We start from the raw sequence: 13,389 nt of genomic DNA, 5'->3' as shown, positions 1-13,389 counted from the left end.
ATCGATTACTAGTCCCCTTAATATGCCTGGAATTAAGACCTCATTCAGCGAACAAGGGCGCGGCCGCGTCACGGACCGAGCGCGCGCACGCGCATGAAAATTGCTTTCGTTACCTTTGACCATCGCAGCGCGCTTACGCTTACGCACCGTCCGATGATCGATGCATCCACGGCGGAGGAGGAAGAGGTGGAGGCAATGGGTTGGGGCTAGTTTTATTTCTTCCGTTTCTTCTGCGGGCTGCAGTACCCTTGTAGCCCAGGATCGTGCGTGAAATTTTTATACCATCAACAAACACACTGGCTGGCCACGGTCGCAACGGTCGCTTGCGCGAAAGCAATGAAAAAGGAAGAAAAGAGGGTAAAGACAAACGATCCTTTTCTAAGCGGAACCGATGTGGAAGTTCATCAACAAAGCCTGATTGGCCTTTGAACAGCAAAGTCTTGAAGTGGATGTCCAGAGCTCAGCCCCCAACGAGATGACCGATAGTGCGCGATGATGGCGGAAGTGCAAGTGAGCTGCCGCGGCACTCTTGCTGGCCGATAGCCGCAGCTCGCAGGAAAAGGTACAATCTTCCGATGGGCGTTGGCGTTTTTGGGACGCTCGGCTGAGTGCCGATTGCATTTGTGGCGTTTGGGTGGCGCGGGAGCATTTGTCAAGCTGCAGATCACGACGAGGTGCGCGCTCTCGCTTAAGGCAGCTTCCACCAATTCCACCAGCTCGGCTGAAGGGAATGGGGAGGAATGATGGTGGTAACACGCACATTTTTCTTCGACAAGCTTTTAAAAGCTTATTACATCTGTCATCGTGCACATAGCGGCTGCACACGGGCGTGCTAATATGATCATTAATAATGAGTGTACTTCGCACCTCCGAGGCCACCGGCAAGGAACGCAAAAGTCGCGCGCGCTCACCCTTACTTACATGCTTTCCCCGCTCCTCCCAGTATCTCCGCCATGTACGCGCGAGGCAGTGTGCCGGTCGGAGGGAACTGATTTGTTTCGCCCTTAATCACGATAATAGACTCCCGGCGGAAGCCGCAGCATCTCATCTCCCCCGACGCCCCGGGGTGAACTTCATCCTGCACGATTTAATGCCGCGCTCGGTTTGGTTTTGTTTGCGGTTGCTGTCCATATCCGTCAATCGTCTGTCCGGCTTGTGGGTATTTGCAGAGCCAGAAACATGTGAGTTTTCCAATTCATTGGCACGAACGGACTGCGGCAACCTTTCACATCGCAGTACGGTGGAGTTCACGCCGCCAGTCGCAGTCGTCAAACTCCAATGTTCCGGCATTCGCCGCGGGGCGGCATGGCGGAATTGAAAATGTTTTACCGTGCCCTTGAACCTGTCAGAATCAATCGTGGTGCTTTTAGAGCGGCGCGTGTGTGTGTGTGGAGGGCTGCATAAAGATTATGCGGACCCATCCATCCCTCGCGAAAGGTACAAAAAAAGGGTTCGAGAGGGCTGCGAGCTCTGCAAAAGGGTGAACAGCCCGAAAACCGCAACGGCTGCACCTTGCACCAGTGCAGCGGTGGACGGTTTAATGAAGGAACGCAACCGGCCATAACAGTTAACTCTCGCCGAGGTTCCCGTCCCGGCAGCAGGTCAACCCGCGAGAAGGCAAGCGCGCTGTGTGATTGAAGCGTGTGTCCACCCTTTCACGGGGCTGAACCCAAATCGCTCCCTTAGCGAGCCACTCTGACAGATATGGCAAGCACCTGTGTGTGTGTGTGTTCGCGTGTGTGTGTATATGGCGGATGTCGATCAATTAGAGGGAAGACAATCACTTCACCTCTCTACGCGCAAGGGGTTTGCCCTTTGCGTCGGCTGCATTCGAGTATTTGCCAGCGACACGATTTCTGCCATCAAGGCTTCTGCCCCCGTGGTCCGTGCGCTTCCCGTGCGGGTCTTTGCGGCCGCCCGGCCCAATCAAACTTTTACTTCTGCGAATGTCTCTCCCGCGATCGGTTGGTCATTAGCGGTCGATGATTTAATAAGCGGTCGAGGTTAGCAATCCGGTGCTTCGATGCTAGGGCAGGTCGAAGTGCTGTATGTGTGTTTATCAGTTCGGAAGAATGCGTTCTGGTGCCTGGCCTGCCGCAGTGGTTGGCAAACGGTTGGCGGCCTCCAAACATGGATTGCCATGATTTAGAGCGCTTATCTCACGCACAGGGTGCATCCCTGTACGCTGTGCGGAAGTTTCCGGAGGCGATATTTATGCAGCACTGAGGTTCGTTTTACCACGCAATCAGTTTGATGACCACTGAGCTGTTATCTTGTAGAAAGAATCCTCGAAAGGATCGCGCTTATTTGCAGGTACGAGCGAAAATGTTCGTAACTAGTAATTGATTGAGCAAGACAAACAAGCCCAGCTGTAATGATAGGGGAAGAGGCACGCAGAGTCGATCTAACATTGCGATTCATCGGCTTCAAGGGAGTTGAACAAAAAACACAAATAATATTCATTATGAAACGAGTATACGTGTGGCCTAACGTGTCTCTCATTAACAACCACCAAGGGATACCCTGAGGCATTTCATCTATCCATCCTGAGGCATTTCAAATCATGAGGAGTTTCTTCATGTTAGTAAAAGTTAAGCTTAGCTTAAGAATACAACCTAGAACGGGATCTAGGTATTGAAGAGAGTGTCTATATATTCAATTTAGGAGGAATTTAAACTTATCATAGACTGATTTCAGAGTCATTCAGTTTAAGTATGATTGGTAGAATGTAGCGCCGATGAGCAAGAAATAGGTCAATTGGATACTTACCCAACAGGTTTGAAAATCTTCTAGTTGTTATATAAAGATCTACCAAATCTATAAACCACTAGAGACAAATACTAACTCATTCTTGCCACATAACCATGTGCATATGGCCCTAGAAAGTGTACGAGAAATATTTCAAAGTGGACTAGATTATTGGTAAATTATTATTACGACAATTTTATATTTTGGAGGAGATTAAGCCGTGGAGAGTATTTAGCAGAAATAGTAAAAGTGATTTGTTATTAATTTCAAGACAATTATATCGACATCATGAACAGATCTTCTGAAGTTTGACAAGGACCTATAGGCTTGCCTCATAGTATATCCTCAATATAATATTGGGGGATCTTTTTTGGGCATAACAACCGTTGTAGGTCAAGGCCTGCCTGAACCACAATTGGGGTTTGGCTTTCAGTGACTTACTGATTACACATAGCAAGATAGTCAAGTCCTACATACGGGGGCACGGTCCAATCGGGGCTCGAGCCCATGACGGGCATGTTGTTAAGTCGCACGAGTTGATGACTGGTGGTACAGACAGGCAATATGGGGGGATCCTAGATAGAACAATCAACGAAGATGGGAAACCGTACAAGGTTGTTCATTACAACAACTTACGGAAAGAATACTTCAACGGATTTTCTAGGTTATATTTCATATTAGAGATTCAACTTTATTCTATATCAAAACATTTTTGTAAATTTGTTGTGTGTTTTTAGTCAGCTCTTAATTTAATACCTACATGAAGATACGATATCGATCGCCTGTCTTGCATTGAAACAGCTCAGACTACCCTCAGGTATGTCCATGTTATGAGATTCCGTAATCTATAGACCTTCATTATTCTTTCTTGACCCTCTCATTGCTGTCCGACATAGAAACCTTACTATTCGTAAGGCATCACACAGCACACATCGTATACATTACTTCCGCTTCGTTATGCGTATCCGCAGTCCATCCTTCGACCGGAGCACCAGCTCACCGTACAGCGTAAGATTTTCGCGCCGATCGACCGCCTCGACCCGGTACTGCCGCAGCACGGCCACCAGCACTGCCTTCGCCTCGAGCGCCCCGAACTTCTGCCCGATACAGTTCCTCGGTCCCGCACTGAACGGAATGTAGGCGAACGGATGGCGCGGCTCTTGGGACGACGACGCATCCACCATAAAGTGGTCCGGATTGAAGCGATCCGGATTGGGAAAGACGGCCGGATCGCGGTGCAGCTGGTACACGACGATGACGGCGTTCGTGCCCGCCGGCAGCACATGGTCGGCCAGCCGCACGTCCTCCGTCAGCCGTCGGCCAATGATCGGAATGCTCGGGTACAGCCGCAACCCTTCCTTAATGCACGCCTCCAGATAACGCATCTCGTTCAGCTCGCGCATCGTTGGCCACCGTTCGCCACCGTCGCCCATCACGCACTCGATCTCCTGTACTACCCGCTCCTGGACGGTCGGGTCCGTGCCGAGCAGGAACAGGGTCCAGGAGATGGAGGTCGCGGTCGTATCGTGCCCGCCGAGAATGAACGTGTCCACCTCCTCGCGTATGTCCGTGTCGGACAGTATCCGACCACCGTCGGACGCCTCGATCAGCAGATCGAGAAAGGCGAGCTGCTTACGCCCGGTGCCCTCGCAGTTGTTGTTGTTTGCATCTAGCCCGTCCTCTGTGGTGGCCTGCTTCACCATGCTGCCAGTTTGAATAATGGAACGCCGCTCCGTGATCATGCGGTAGGAGAACCGGTGCAGGATGTCGAGACACTTCTGCTGCTCCCGGTACTGCCGCGTACAGCGGAAGATGATGTCCGGATGGAGCCAGAGCTTTTGCAGCCGGTTCAGCATTATCTCGCCGATTCTGCAAATAAGCGATAAGCGCGTGCCGGGTTAATGATGCGCTGACAAACTCGGACTCGGCCGGAAACTTACTTCTCGTGTGCCCGCACGTACTCTGAGTCGGACTGGCGCTGTGCGTACACGGGACATCCCATGGCAGTTTCTGGAGGAAAGGGCGAGAGAAAAGAACACACACATGACAAACGGCAATCATTAGTAGCGTGCTTTTGTGATGCACACTCCATCCCTACCGCAGATAATGTCCAGCGAGCAGAGCGTGATGTAGCGCACGCAGTCGAAGCCTGCCTCATTGTCCAGCTCCTTTGCCAGCTTCTCGACCAGCACCGTTGCCTGCTTGTTGAACACCTCCACAAAGTCGGCCAGTATGCGGAAGTGAAACGTGGGCGTCAGGATCTTGCGCCGGTGCTGCCACTTGCTGGCCGGGCTCGTCAGCAGCCCGGTCCCGAGCCAGGGCTGGAGAAACTCGTAGTCACGGCCCTTTTCAATGTTTTTCGTGCTGCTCAGTATTTTCTGGAAGGTATGGCAATTTAGCTGGTTAGCTGGTGGCTGGGAGCGTACAGCCCATTCGAGCGAGCCCTACCTCAACTGCTTGCGCCTGGGAGATCAGCACGTAAGGCGTCATCCCGTTCCAGATGCGCGTTATACCCTGGCGGCGTCCATACAGCTTTCGGGATGCGATGATGCGATTGAACAGTTCTAAAATCATGAAATATCGTTATAAAACTGGGAAGGGGTAAGAGGATGAAGTATTTCCAGCGCACAAACGCTTCTATTGTACCACACAATTAACATTCATCAGTTCAAAGCACTGTTAGTCATTTAAAAATTTAATCAACAACGTATCATTCCTGCCTTCTATATCGCTGTAATATCGGCTGTTATACAGTATAACACAATCAATTTGATGTAAAACGCTTTATTCACTTTTGGCGCCTAAAGGTATGCAATGTAAGTTGGCGAAGCGTTTCACAAGGGCATTTATGCTCCCAGTACGCAGAGGCATACAAATTATTAGATTTTTTTCAGATTTTGCAATGGTCACTATTTTGAAACACTTCAAAGCACTTGTAAAGGACTCACTATCAGACATTTCGATTCCTCGTCTGAGCTAAATTACGTTCTTTCTCAGCTAACACATGTTCGTAGCAGCACCGTTTGATTGTAATTGATTGTACCTTCGCGGTCAGCGTTGATAAGCAGGGCATTGCCGATGATTGGCAGCGTGGCCGGGCCGGGGATGCAGTTGATGTGTCGCACCAAGCGCCGATAGCGCTCCAGGTACGCTGCCAAGCAGCACACGATAAAGATGAAGCTCAGCAGCAGCAGCACGCTAGTTTTGGGCACACTCTCGATAAACTGCTGCCTGGTCCAGCTGTTGGACCCTGCTCCGATGCTGGAGGCAAGCAGCACAGAATCACCGTAAGCCATGACGTTGTACCAGCAACCTAAACGCAATGAGTGTTTCGTCCCAAACGGGGGTGGCACCACACTTGCTACTACGGGTCGACTAAAACGGGAAGACGGTACCGTTGCGAACTTATATACAAACAAGCTTCACTTATGCGCCTCCCGCCCGAGGTCCCGCCACACACCACAGAGCTCATTCGAGTGAAAAATTATAATGGCCATTAGCATCTCATGCACCTGGGCGAGGGAAAATCACAGCTCTGCAAACTGCCACCAAGAAATGGCCATTCCACATCTGCTTAAGCGTATGCGTATCAGACTCACCTCGTTAATTAAAGTCACATCAATTAGGCAATTTTCGGGGCTGGTAGTCCGATAGCACAGATGCAATTTTTCACACTTTCTTCATGCATGCTAAATGCTAATCGCAACCGGGCGGACGGGTAATCAATTAATGGGCTGCACCGCCAAGCGTTGCAGCACACCATCGTGGCAGATAGGCAAACGTGTGCCGCTGTGAGGTGTGAAGGTGACGCCGTGGTCGGTGTCGCAGTCGTCCGCGTCGATAGGTATCGAGCGCGGCAAGCGCCTGATGTGTCGGTGTGATACAACGGTGTGGAAATTGACGCGAACAATATGTAGGAAAAATCCAAATTCCTTATCTACGGGCCTCTGCGGGCGCTGATTATAGTTCGTTAGTGTTTTCCACCGTTCCGGGTGGGTGGGTTTTTATTGTAAAACGGTGTCGGCGGTTTTCGCAATTGAAACGTGTCGCTGATTTTTGGTTTGTTTGTTTTTCACCATTTTATTTACTTTTATAAACGAATCTTAATGGTTTGTTTTGTATTTTAAACCAGGAGTGGGATGTATATATATAAATATTACTATTGGGATCGCTTGTTTTCCACTTTATTGCAGTTATGATTGTATTTAGACAAATTTGACATGTAAGTGTGAAGTGTTTGTAAAAACAAATATTTGGATATTATTTATAAAGATGAGATCCGAACTTTTACATGACAGGTACCACCGATACTTAAGTGATAATTATACAGTAATTATACATTTATAATAATATGTCTTCTCCTTCTTGATGTTCTTATATATTTTTCTTTCACTCATTTGTCTCCTTTTTTTCCTTTTCTTATTTCTTGTTCATATTTATATTATTATTATTATTAGTATTATTATGATTATTATTATTATTATTATTATGATTATTATTATTATTATTATGATTATTATTATTATTATTATTATTATTATTATTATTATTATTATTATTATTATTATTATTATTATTATTATTATTATTATTATTATTATTATTATTATTATTATTATTATTATTATTGTTATAATTATTATTATTATTATTATTATTATTATTATTATTATTATTATTATTATTATTATTATTATTATTATTATTATTATTATTATTATTATTATTATTATTATTATTATTTTTATTATTATTATTATTATTATTATTATTATTATTGGTAATATAATTATTATTATCATTATTATTGTTATTATTATTATTTTTATTATTATTAATAATATTTTTATTATTATTATTATTACTATTTTTATTATTATTATTATTATTATTATTATCCATTCAACATGTTACAACAACTCCCCAACTGCAACCATGCTCAGAATATTCATTGAAGATACTGCAAACGTGTCTTAAAACGATCCAGTCTAATAGATGGCGTTTGAAAGAAACAGGTTGTAATAAGCTACATGCTACAACGCAACTTGTCATGCTTGTGATATAATTTCTCAAGTGAATAAAAACATCATCATTGAACACAAGCACGTGTGATATCAAATGAAAACGTTGTCTTAAACGGGATGGCATTCCTAAAACAGCTGAATAATATGTTATGTCATGTGCTTTGGTACATGCAAAACACCGATACCGATTTTCCGCATAAGTTTTATTTATACTAGTAAAAATTAAAATCTACATTTATAAAGTCTTATTGTCCTGAGCCGTCAGCGAAGTTTCGCAAACCCTGCAATAACGCCCCCGACAGTAACGTTCACTAGAACACGTATCCACCGCATCGCGTCGTAAAATACTGGCATGGTCGTCTCGATCTTGCTGTCTCTATGGCTAGAGAGAAATAGAACGGTCCTGTAGACACCGCACGCCACCAGCGGCAAGCACGTACGAATGTGCCAACCATGCGAGCGGACAAGCATGGTACACAAGCGACTTATACCATTGTTTCTTACAACCCGCAAGAGCATGGATAACACAAGCGTCTAAAGTAAAATACCCGTAGAAGCAGCAGAGCAACCTGGGAAGTGCACAGGGGAGACAGAAACAGCAGCAAGCGAGCGAAGTACACATTAAAATCTGAGTTTTGTACTGCCTTTCTTCCGGTGGTTTCAGCAACCAGAGCCGAAATCAAAGCGTGTGCACTACGTGCGATGGGCAGCACAAGTAATACTGAGTACCGAGAGCGACGAGAGAAGAATAGAAAGAGAGAGAGAGAGCTACTGCTACTACTGCGACATGCTGTCTGGTAGCGTTCATCGCTCACACGCCCCTCCCTTCTACTCGCGCTTGTGCAGCCGCACTATCAGCCCATCCTTTGGTCGCAGCACGAGATCACACAGCAGCTGCACGTCCTCGCGCCGGTTCACCGCCTCGATGCGGTACTTGCGCAGGATGGCCGAGATGACGGACTTCTCCTCCAGTATCGCGAACTTCTGGCCGATGCAGTTCCGCGGCCCGGCACTGAACGGGATGTACGCGTACGGGTGGCGCCCGTGGCAGTTCTCCGGCAGGAAGTTGTCCGGGTTGAACTTGTCCGGGTTGGAGAACACGGACGTGTCGCGGTGCAGCTCGTACACCACGATCATGGCGGTCGTGCCCGCCGGTATGGTGTAGTTGTCGACCCGCACATCCTCCGTCAGCCGCCGGCCAATCACTGGTATGCTGGGGTACAGCCGCAGACCCTCCTTGATGCAGCACTCCAGGTAGCGCATCTCGTTCAGCTCCGCCATCGTTGGGCGACGGTCCCGATCCTTGCCCATCACCGCGTCGATCTCCTGGATGACGCGCTCCTGTATGTCGGGCGCAGCGCCCAGCAGGTACAGTATCCAGGCCATGGCGGCGGCGGTCGTGTCGTGGCCGCCGATGATGAACGTATCCACCTCCTCCCGGATGGCGAGGTCCGACAGGCCGGAACCCTCGAGCAGCAGGTCCAGAAAAGCGAGCTGCTTCTTGCGGTAGATGCCATCTTCCAGCACGCTGTAGTCGCTCTCTCCATTGCCGTTGTTGTTGTTCTGGTCAAGCTGTTCCTTGCGCTTGCGCAACTCCTCCTTCCGTTCGCGCACGACGCGGTCGGAGAAGTTGTGCAGCACCTTGAGACATTCCTGGTGCTTCTGGAACTCTTTCGTGCGCTTGAAGACAAAGTCCGGATGGAGCCATATCTTCTGCAGCCGGTTGCGTATCACCTTGCCGATTCTGTGTGCCGAAATAGAAGAAGAGCATTTTTTCAGAATAAACAAGACGTTAGTGCGTAGGGAACAGGCGTTAGCCAAACTTAACTGTTTGTGTGCACGGACGTATTCGGAGTTGGAGTTCTTTTGCGCATACACCGGACATCCCATGGCAGTTTCTGAGGGGGGGGGAAAAAGGTCCAAATCAGCATCATTAGCAATCAGCACTCTCGAGCTCTTCGGTCACCATTCTGCAATGGACCCATCTGAGTACTTACCGCAGAAAATGTCCAGCGCACAGAGCGTCACGTACGGCACTATGTTGAACGGTTCCCCTTGTACCGTGTGCTCCGCCAGCTTGTCGATCAGCACGTCCGCCTGGTTCTGGAAGATCGTCACAAAGTCGGACAGTATCTTGAAGTGGAACGCGGGCGTGAGCGATTTGCGGCGCGGATGCCAGATGTAGCCGGGCGAGGTGAGCAAACCATTGCCCAGCCAGGCCTTCATGTACTCGTAGTCGTTGCTCTTCTCCACCAGCTTCGGATTGCTCAGTATGGGCTGCGGATGGCAAGCATTTTGACAGTTCAGCATAAATGTAGCGCTTCGATACCGCTGCCGACACCGGGCTAGAAAGTATGCTACGCAGTTACCAACGCTCTCATGCCGTCCGATGCATGCTAGGGGTTTTCGTTTTTATTTTCCACCAGCGAAGGCCCAAAGCGGCCGACCAACTGTTATTCTTGTTTAAATGTCTCGAAAATGTAACAAATTCAAGGATAGGAAAAGTTCAATGTCAGAAAGTCTGCAGCGTGCAATGGGTGCGAGCTGGTGCTGCGATCAATGTGTGTGTGTGTGTGCGCGCGTGTGTGTGTGTGCGCGCGTGTGTGTGTGTGCATAGAATGGACTATTGGGGACTCAATTCCGGCCACGAAAAGTCACATTTCACCTTCGGCAGAGAAAATCGCACCCCAAAAAAAAAAAAAAGAAAAGATTGGCCGCGGTATTTTTGTTGATCGTTTGGTGTGTTATTAATTGTAGCACTGCACGGGTACGAGAAAACGTGGTTATGACGCACAACACACTTGCAACTCTTTGATTACACATGTCTGTTTTAATATACCGTTTTGTGTGCCATTAAGAGATGAAAATGCAAAAATGGTGAAATTTGGCTGTAAAGTGCTTAAAACGGCGCATATGGGGGGGTAAAGCAAAGTCAAAGCGCTCAAGATTCGAACGGAAGAGGGCGTTGTGATGTCTGTCGGCTACACGTGCGCTTACCAATTACCCTACAGAAGCAGCTCTCTTAACGAAGCGCCAAAACCCGTACAAGAGCACGAGCTGGCGAGTGCAGAATGTTTCTCACGAAAACAAAAACATAAAATTAAGCTATCAACAGTAAATAAATGCCTGATTTTGCATTCCAGCCTGTTGCTGAGCTGCGTTCGATTGTTTCGCGCAAGCAGCTTTTGCAGCACCTGCTTAGCTGCATAAATTCAATACCGGGAAATTGCTGCTTGCTATGCTTATTCGCTGGTCTGCTCTACCGCTCACGTTTAACGCAAAACAGTTTACCTTTTTGTGTTCTCGCCACCGCTAGCAAAATAAAGTAAAACCCCAAACTTACCTCGACCGCAGCAGCTTTGGAAATGAGCACGTACGGTATGGGACCGTTCCACACGCGGCTGATGCCCTGTCGCCGGCCAAACATCTTTCTCGACGCGATAATACGATCGAACAGCTCTGTCGAGGGCAAGCAAAGAAACAGTTGGGAAGTCGTTTAGGATGTTTGGTTTATCTAATTCTAATTCGTGTCGAAAATAATGTGCCCACCCTTTCAAAGTGACGGCTGCGTTGTGCAACGCACAGCGCGTTTCGGGCGATTTTGAAAAGCGTCCCCGTACGGAGGGATGTTAAAATTTAAATCAGCAAATTAGCATTATCTTCCATCGCTGGCGCAAAAAGAAAGTCAAGGTCGGCCGAGGCTGGCTGGGGCAGCTTAGGAAACACCGTACCGTTTTCCACGAAAGGGCAATATAGTGTTGCTAGATACATTCGCGATGAATCGTCCGAAAGTGGAGACACACGACAAGCAATCCTAGCTTCACGCGGTTGTTTTATTCATAGCTGATAACCTAGTTTCACATTTTGCATGCGTCAGTTATCTCATCGCTTCTTCACTGGGTAAAATGTTACCCCGAGTGCGTCGTGTGTGTGACTATCTAACATATATTTAAATATCCCTATCGCTGTGGGACACATGTAATCGGAGAGCGTGTTTCACTTTTCAAAGCTGCTACTATGCGTGTGTGTCAAAGTGAGAGAGAGAGCGAGAGAGCTACCAATGCGGAAGGTTTTTCCAGCTCCTAATTCCCATCCGCATCTATCTGGTTTTGACCATTTCTGGATGTGTGTGTGTGCGTGAGTGTGTGTTGATAGGCCCACCAAGAAATGCAATGTTTGGAATAAAATTAATTCGAAACCGTCACAACATACTCTCTCGCCCCCCCGGGGGGTGAGCATGCTGCCGCAACCGTTGTGGCCGGCGAGAGGAAATACCGATTTCATCCGTCCCGGGCGTTACGCGAGCCACCTTGGCAGATAAGTGGCCACCGGTGCGTGGATCTGCTGCTGGAGGCGAACTCAAAATCTCTCGCGACAGCAATTAACATAGGCAAGGCCCAGGCAGGGAGGCAAGGTGACGAAGGCACATCAGTGTGTTTGGGAGATGTTTTGGGTGGCAGCAATCTAGCGTTTTCGCCAAAGCGCCCAAAACTATGAGGCAACAATGATCGTCGCGGTCTCGTTGCAAACCATGTGCCAACGACGCACTACACGCTGGACGAGTGAGTGACGTTTCCGGACAACTGCGGTTGCATTAATTTGGCTGACATAACGCACAGGGCGGAGGCATTAGAAAAGCGCTCTCGGTTTTAATCAATCACCTAATTTGCTTGCGTCTCCGCAGAAAGCTTCGTTCCGTGCCAGTGAAACGTCCGCTCAAAATGAGTGGAAGAATTTGTCGATTCTGTCTTTTTCCTTTCTTTTAATTTTCCACACATTACAAATCGCCTTTCATGATGTGTGTTTAAATTGATTGCTGCATCTGCTGCTGGCGAGACACGTGGCCGCCTTGGTTGATTGCTGATAAACACAACGTCCCGCGCGATTTCAAAACGCTCGCCTCCCATTGCACTTACCGTCCTTGCAGCCGACGTTTATTTGCAGCCCGTTGCCAACGAGCGGCATGCAGACCGGGCCCGGTATTTGATCGATCAGCTTCACCATCTTGGCTCGGCGCGCCTTAAACACCACGAGCACAAGCGCCAGCAGCAGCAGCATGGCCAACGTTGGCGGGGAAAAGACGGCCACCAGCGCGGCCGTCCCGCGCCGCACCGTCCCGATCCGATCGGAAGCGAACGAGTTTTCCATGCCGCGGGGTTGCAGTGCGCAGGTGATTATACGTCCCCGAAATTTACAACAAAATCACAAACCAAAATAATAAAAAAACAATCCGTTTTCACTATTCTCAAAGTCCAAAAAAATGCTTAGATGTTTTCACGGTTTTAAATACTGCTGTCAGGATGGTCACTGGACGGCTCTAAAATTTAAACCGCAACGGTCAAACGCGTTCCACGTGTTCGGGTATTGTAGTGTCAATTTGACCAACAACAACAACAAAAACTGCAACCTTTTTCAGCAACGTCTTTTTTGGCCTTTGTTTTGTTCCTTTTTTATCTTTGCATGAAAATGCACACTGTGCAGCTTTGTTTCACTCTTGTTTTTTTTTTTTCGTTTCGCTTACAATTTTAAGCACCAAACACACCAAACCAGGCAACAGGCGCGCGCGCGCTGACGGCGCAAAGTATGGTGACGATCTGGGCGCGTCGAACGCACCGGG

General features: G+C 48.0%; 2 protein-coding genes across 3 annotated transcripts; both read right to left on the bottom strand.

Moving 5' to 3' along the window:
• Positions 1-3,414: 3,414 nt before the first annotated feature.
• On the bottom strand, positions 3,415-6,122 carry LOC1272071 (cytochrome P450 4c3). Its single transcript, XM_310941.6, has 5 exons — positions 5,792-6,122; positions 5,197-5,312; positions 4,847-5,126; positions 4,689-4,758; positions 3,415-4,617 (listed from the first exon to the last, which is right to left on the bottom strand). The coding sequence occupies exons 1-5, from the start codon at positions 6,042-6,044 to the stop codon at positions 3,690-3,692; spliced, it is 1,647 nt and encodes a 548-aa protein (XP_310941.6). The 5' UTR covers positions 6,045-6,122; the 3' UTR covers positions 3,415-3,689.
• A 1,790-nt stretch (positions 6,123-7,912) lies between these two features.
• On the bottom strand, positions 7,913-13,389 carry LOC4576168 (cytochrome P450 4c3). Of its 2 annotated transcripts, XM_061653680.1 has the most exons (5): positions 12,689-13,389; positions 11,116-11,231; positions 9,770-10,049; positions 9,601-9,670; positions 7,913-9,516 (listed from the first exon to the last, which is right to left on the bottom strand). In XM_061653680.1, the coding sequence occupies exons 1-5, from the start codon at positions 12,918-12,920 to the stop codon at positions 8,601-8,603; spliced, it is 1,614 nt and encodes a 537-aa protein (XP_061509664.1). In that variant the 5' UTR covers positions 12,921-13,389; the 3' UTR covers positions 7,913-8,600. The 2 variants fall into 2 exon arrangements, with proteins under 2 accessions (XP_061509664.1, XP_061509656.1); XM_061653672.1 differs by having other exon boundaries at positions 7,913-9,670.

Source organism: Anopheles gambiae, chromosome X (assembly GCF_943734735.2).
Source record: "Anopheles gambiae chromosome X, idAnoGambNW_F1_1, whole genome shotgun sequence".
Lineage (NCBI taxonomy): Eukaryota > Metazoa > Arthropoda > Insecta > Diptera > Culicidae > Anopheles > Anopheles gambiae.
This window is presented reverse-complemented; position numbering and strand designations above follow the sequence as displayed.